The following is a 6,933-nucleotide window of genomic DNA, read 5'->3' on the forward strand; positions in this document are numbered from 1 at the left end:
CTTTTGTTGAGGCTGGCTTTGAACTTGTAATCCTCCTGCCTCTGCCTCCTGAGCCACTGAGAAAAAATATTTTTTTAAAGAAGTTACCTTCAATTCTATAGTTCTCCAAAATAATACAGCTATCAATTTATAAGTTGTAATTTACCTGTACCCCAGGATGCACTAACAGTTTGGAAAGCAATGAACCCTGGTGGTGGCAGGCTGGCTGCCTGGATGGGAGGCATGTTTGCAAAGCCTCCAGTGCTTATTTAAGTGACAGCAATAATGTCATTGTTAGATTTAAGCCCACTTCTAAGAATGCACTTTTATGGAGCAATTTAAGTCCCATGCAATAAAAGAATAAAAATGGAAGTTAAACTTTTACCTCACTTGGCAGGGTCAGCTGGCTACTTTGATTACTCTCTTGTAATAATGTCACTCTGTACGCTCCAGAAAAGTCCATTCTTAGAAGTGGATTTAAATCTAACCATGACATTATTGTTATCAGAATTTTTCCTCCTCTTTCTCCTTCTGTTTACTGAACTAAGTTCACATTTAGTGTCTGGGAAGCTGCCTTCTTTGACAGCCTCCTGCTTCTCCCCCGTGAGTGCTATATGACCTGATCCTCTGGTTTCTTTGGGCCAAATTTTGTTCGTGTACTACTAAATAACAACTAAATTCTTCCAGAAGATGCCTTGGGGCCTTATTACAAATGAAATGACAGTAAATCATTTAGCAAATAGTAAAATGAGACCACAAAATAAAACGTTTTTGATCGTTTGACCTTGTGTCACTGACTTAAAAGGCCTCCTTCTAATTTCCTAAGCACTGTAGACACAGAGGTAAGAACATTTGAATCCCTCTTGCATTTCAAGTGAATAAATTGCTTTATTCTTTTTCCCTCTTTCTATCCTCTGTAGCTTAGAACAGCGAAATTTGTCTTTGGAAACAGAAATGATGAGTCTCCACGATGAACTGGATCAAGAGAGGAAAAAGTTCACAATGATAGAAATCAAAATGCGAAATGCTGAGCGTGCAAAAGAAGATGCCGAGAAAAGAAATGACATGCTACAGAAGGAAATGGAGCAGTTTTTTTCCACCTTTGGAGAGCTGACAGTGGAACCCAGGAGAACCGAGAGAGGAAACACGATATGGATCCAGTGAGCCTGCTTTCTCTGCTGCCTCTGATGGCTCTTGGAAGAACTCTGGGGATTCTGGTGGGAAACAATATGGGATCAGGTGGCTGGTCACCTGGCTGTACAGAGATCTCACTGGTGAAGGAATATCATTTACAGTCATTAATTACCCATATCTGCAATGTGTACCAAAGTTATATCATGCCCCATCATGCTACTGTCAAGTGTTCAACTGGATATGTGTATATAGAGTAGTTTTTAAAAACTAAACTAAAAATAAGAAGCATATCTCAAGAATTATTTTATTGTAAGTCTCCTCTATAAATGTTAAATCGATATGTGTTGCAATTTAGCTTGCTTTCAAGCTTCACCCCTTGCACTTAACATAAGCTATTTTTGGCATTGTGTTATCATCTGCTTATTTTATAGATCAATATTTTTATTTCCCCTTTTGTTGAGGAAATGAAGATAAGAAGAAGTATAAATATATACAAAATATATAAGATGAGTTATTAAAAGCGAAAGAATACTTTGTGGCTGTGCTGTTTGTGCCAATAGACCTCGCCATGACCAAAACTAGAAATGTAAATAGTTTTATAAAGTACATTAGAATCACCAGATACCTTTGAACTGCTCTTTTAATTCTTCTCTTGGACCAGCTCAGATTTACTTTGTGAGATAATTTGACACAGATAATTAGTGAGATAACTTTGAGGTTGTGTAAGAAAGTTCTTTCTCAATACCCCTGTCTACCTTGCCAGATTCACAGATGGCAATATCTCCCATGCAAGATGCATCTTAAGGAGAAAAATTGGTGAAGAATATCATTTAGCCATTCATGCCTCAAATTGCTCTGTCCTCCTGAACTGAGTTTCTGTAAATGCTGGATAGTTATTGGAGACATTCTTCCTGCTATTTGGAAGTTAGGAAATGATGCTTCTAACCCATGCCTCACTTGAATACCTATACTATGTATGAGACTGCTTTCCTGTTTCCCAGAGATTGCAGTTTGAATGACAGAAATGAAGTGGTATCACTGGTGTCCTCAGTGAAACCACTACAGTATGCATCATCTAGTGACATATTTCTTTCACTCAGGCTCTTGTCATCTGGGAGTCTCTCTTCACCACAGATGGCGAAGGCAGTTTGCAGCAAGATGGTGGGAGAAGAGGACCAGGAGGAGTTGGGGGAAAAGTTTGGAAGAAGCAGACTATTTTGCTTCTAATTTCAACAATATCATTTTTTTCTATATCGAAGACATATTTACTCAATAATTTTAAAACATGAATGATTAAAGTCCAATTTGACAAATATGTTTACTTTCTAGAAAAACTCAGAGTTTTCTGAAGCTATTCTTTTGGAAAGACAATTCTTCACACACCAGTCAGTCAATGATTTGGGGAAACCAGGTAAATAAATCTCACACTAGAGCACAAAGTCAGAAAGGCATAATCGAAAATAAAGACTGCTTGAGTTTATGGGATATGTGTTTTTGGACATTGAATGTGTGTTTATTTGTTTTCAAGGAGTGTGGTCTTTATAGCATTCATTCTTGTCAATGTTCTGCTTTTATTTACCTCTCCCCACTGAGCAAGCTTATGTGATTGTTCAGTATCAAGCAGCGACTATATAGCAATATATACTTCTTTATCTTGACTTACCTTTTATCTGTCTTCTCATTTAGGAAACTAGCTACAGATGTTACAAGGATGGAGCAGCTGAGGTAGCATAAAGGACCCCTTTCAAACTCTGATTCTTGAGATCAAGTCAGAAAGATTTCAGACATGTCACTCAGAGTGTGTTAGAGGAGATAGGAAAGGTAAAGGGGAAACTCTCAAGAACCCAGAGGGTCCTCTCAGAGAGGAGAACACCAGTGTGATTTTTTTCCTTCAGTTTTATTAAGGGTCTCAGGAAAGTTTCAGAGAGTTCTGCCCAGATTCACCTCTTGACTTTTGACTGACAGCAGGATGACATCAGATTTTCAAGCCCCCACTGCCATGACAACTCTAGGTCACATTGGTCAGTGCTGACCCATTCTAATTGGGCCTGTTCTTACAGATTTTATGGATGGGGTAATTATCCTTATCTTCCTGAGTTTTGGAATTTGGATAGTGTAAGGGTTACAAAATTCTTCCCCCATCCCTCCTGCCACATCAGGGAAACTTGTGTTCTTAACATCAGTGTTTGGGCGTGTTAGGCCTGCATATCTCCTGCAGATAGGAAGTCATTTGCTGAGAATGTAACATGTCCTGTGAACTTAAGCCAGGCAGGGCCACAGGCAAATGGCTTTTTTTTTTTTAAAGTGAAAGCATGTGGGGGCAGCTCAGTGATTCCCTTTTATAAATTTTTTTTTCATGTTCCCACCATTCACATATATCTGTTCCATATCACTACTTGGATGTCCTAATTCAGATTCAAAGTGGGCAAAATCAATCTCAGTAATCCTCTCCCCAACCCCCAGCCTTTTTTTTTTTTTACATCTTTATCCAGTCCCTGTCTTATCTAATGAAAATCTTGAATTCATCCAAAAAGTTATATGATGCAATAGTTAAAATCAAAGGTTTTGCAATCAAACTGCCTGGGTTCCAGTAGTCTACAATTTCCCCATTGTTATTGAACCTTTGATGCAAATTGTTTTCCCTCTGTGTAACTGGAATAATGAAAATATCACTCCTCTAGACCTGCTCTATGATTTTAACGCGATAGGTTGTGTCAGACTGATCACAGCAGCTAGCATACAGGAAGGACTCGTTTTTCCTTTGTCAGTCTGCAGTTCACTCACCAGGTTGTCTGTTTCTTTGGTCAGTTTCCCTCATCTTTTGATGAGAGCTTCTTACGCAGAGCATCTACCCTTTATTATCGTTATTTGCAGGTTGCCTTTCTAACTCACCCATCTGAACATAGTTTGACTTTTCTAATGAACTTTGATGACTTTCCCTAGACCAAGACAAAGTCCTTCACATAAAATTGCTCTGACTTCCAGTTTCGTTTATAATTTCCTACCACTTCCTCTTCCACTTGTCATACCAGTTGACACCTCCGGAACTTCCCACCTGCTTTTCCTTATCTGTCTTCCTTATCTCCTGCGCAGTCCAGTCATCTGGTAAGAGCCAAATCATTGTTAGTTCTCTATGAAGCTTCCTAGAATCCAAAAGCAGAGTAAATTTACTTTTGTGCTCCCAATTTGTAGCTATTTCTTTTAGAATCTCCTATAGCTTGTTATTTTTGTTGCCAAATAAGAAACATTTCAGGAGGCAGCAAGGTACAGTGGAAATAGCAGGCAATTGAGACCTAGATAAGCATTTCACCAGGCTTTGTGCAGTTCAGCAAGGACAAGTCACTGAACTTCTTTGAGCCTGTTTTCTGGCCTGTGAAGTGGAAATCACTTCTACAAAGGGGTATTGTTATTCCTAAGGGGAGTAGGTAATAGGCCTATTCTATTACCTGCTGGTTCACTCAACTGATAGCTCTATCCATAACTGTATCTTCTAAAAGAACCAGAATTGCATCTTATTGATCTTTAATCCCTCCCCCTCCCTTCTTTTTGGCAAATGAAGTGCCAAGGCAAAGCATTACTAATGATTTTTGGAAATAACACATAATCATCTTCTTGGTTTTCAAACTTTGATTTATGAGGGATGCTTTCATTAATTTTATTATCTCTGTGACAATGGCCATGAGCAGCATATCCATCTGGTTCTACTAATTCAGCCAAAAGCCTTGAAATTATCAACTGCAAAATGACATAAGAGTAATTTTTGAGATGAGTTAAGGATACACAGTAGTTGTCATGAAGGGTTTATTTGCTATATCCTGTTTATACTACTTGGATGTCCTAATTCAGATTCTTTGAAACTATGTAACTATAAGGATTCTAGATTACAAGCTCAAGAGAAAGGTTTTGCTTCCATGTTGGTCCTACTATGTTATCTTCACTTGTCAAACTAAATGGCTGGGTATCTTTTGTAGAGTATTGAAAATATAATTGTCTATGCGACATCAGGCCAACTGGAACATGGACTTTGTATTGTTACATATCATGAAATTATGAAAAACTCTTGACTAGAATTTAAATAAAGTCAGTCTTATTTATTCACTAGCTGGGGCTTCCTTCAAAAAAAAAAAAAAAAAAAAAAAAAAAACAAAAACAAAAAAAACCTAGATCATTCCCAGGTAGGACAGTGTACACCACAGATATAATAATGTGGCCTTTGAAATTCAGGCTAGCTTTACAGAATGCAATCTCAGCCACAAACCCCTGACTTCCCTATTTAGCAGAGTTGCACCCAAATTTGAGTAACTACATAGAGAAGGACATGCATGCGAATTTGGAATTAGAGTCCTAGGTTCAAACCCCGGCTCTACACTTGACAGCTGTACAGACTTTACACAAGTTATATAATATTTATAAACCTGAATTTGTTTGGTTGCTTTGAAAGTAGAGATAACATTAGTGCCTCCCTTATCAAATTTCTATGAGGAAGAAGTGTGACCCATGAAGTTCTTATCACAGGGCCTTGCACATAGAAAGTGCTTAATAATAAACAGTTATTGGGCCTCAAAATATTCTTAGTGCAAGAACATTCCAGCTCCTAGAGAACAGAGTAGGATTCTGCTTCACTAATTTGTCATAATCAGCAGCAGCAAGAGTATTGTATTCACCAGCAAAGGATATAATTATATCCTGGTCCCAGGGTCTCTAATCTTATCTATTCCCAAATAAGCTTCCACGGGTTGATGGCAAGGAAAGAGCAACCAAAGCACACTTTCAGCCCTGAGATGAAATAATCACATCATGCTCGAGGATAATGTCTGAGAAATTACCTGCAACTGTCCTTCATCAACTGTCCATGTCCATGCTGAAGATGGTGTTGGTTGTTAAAGGTACTAAGTAAAATAGAATGGAAGTGTCTAAGGATATGGATTGGTGAATGGAAGGGTGCCCTGGAATGCGTGGTCTCCAAGGAATATATGATATATTAGAAAGGTAAGTAAGAGGTCACAGAGGTGAAGCTATGAAAGACACTGCAGAGCTAAGATCTTGAGACATGACATGAAGGATGAACTCAAAGTCATCAGCCAGGGTGGCAGTTTTTATGAGGGGCTTTCCTAGCCCATGCAACCCTGGGGAGCCTTTGCAATGAAACAGAAATGGCCTATCAAGTCTGTGATGTAGGGATGTCAGTGTGTATCTCACTTCATCAGCAGCATACCCTGAGATCCAGAAAGAGCCTTAGGACCAGGGCGGCTTCTTCGCTCTGATTAAAGAAAGCAGCAGGGCAGGAAACGTTTTGCCTTGTTTGAACTCACAAACCACAGGAAAAGAGGACTGGCTGAGTGGCTCCCATGGGTCTATTTCATTATTCTCTTTATGGTCCTCTTAATTGTACAAGTGGGGAATGAGTTGAAATTTAGAGCTGCCCAGCTTAAAGGCCACTTCCCGAGAAGTGGCTTGGAAAACGAATAGTTCCCTAGGCAGCTGATACCCAGGGAACCTTCTGTAGATCTTAAGCAGAAAGTGTAGCTAGTGGAAAGTATATTTTCTATGACTCAGGTCCAGGACTAAATGATACAATTTTTTGTAGTACTGTGGGATTGTACCCAGGGCTACACACATGCTAGGCAAATGCCTTATCACTGTATGAATCCTAAGCTTTATTTTTTTTAACTTATTTTGAGACAGGGTCTCACTAAGTTGCTAAGGCTGGCCTCCAAGTTATGATTCTTCTATCCTGAGTGGCTGGGATTATAGGTGTAATATAATCCACTGAACTCAAAGTACTATTTATTTTAAACCATATCTAGTGGCTACCCATAT

The 6,933-nt window shown here is 38.9% G+C and overlaps 1 protein-coding gene across 6 annotated transcripts in view; it reads left to right on the forward strand.

Moving 5' to 3' along the window:
* The window catches only part of ARHGAP24 (Rho GTPase activating protein 24), a 754,850-nt gene extending 753,206 nt beyond the window's left edge, over positions 1-1,644 (forward strand). For all 6 annotated transcript variants that reach the window (XM_081303914.1, XM_081303913.1, XM_081303916.1 and 3 more), the window contains one exon: positions 900-1,644. In XM_081303914.1, coding sequence (XP_081160040.1) covers positions 900-1,143 — 244 coding nt within the window. In that variant the 3' untranslated portion in view covers positions 1,144-1,644. The remainder of the gene's footprint in view (positions 1-899) is intronic.
* Positions 1,645-6,933: the final 5,289 nt, after the last annotated feature.

Source organism: Spermophilus citellus, assembly GCF_964194105.1.
Source record: "Spermophilus citellus genome assembly, chromosome: 8".
Taxonomy (NCBI): Eukaryota; Metazoa; Chordata; class Mammalia; order Rodentia; family Sciuridae; genus Spermophilus; species Spermophilus citellus.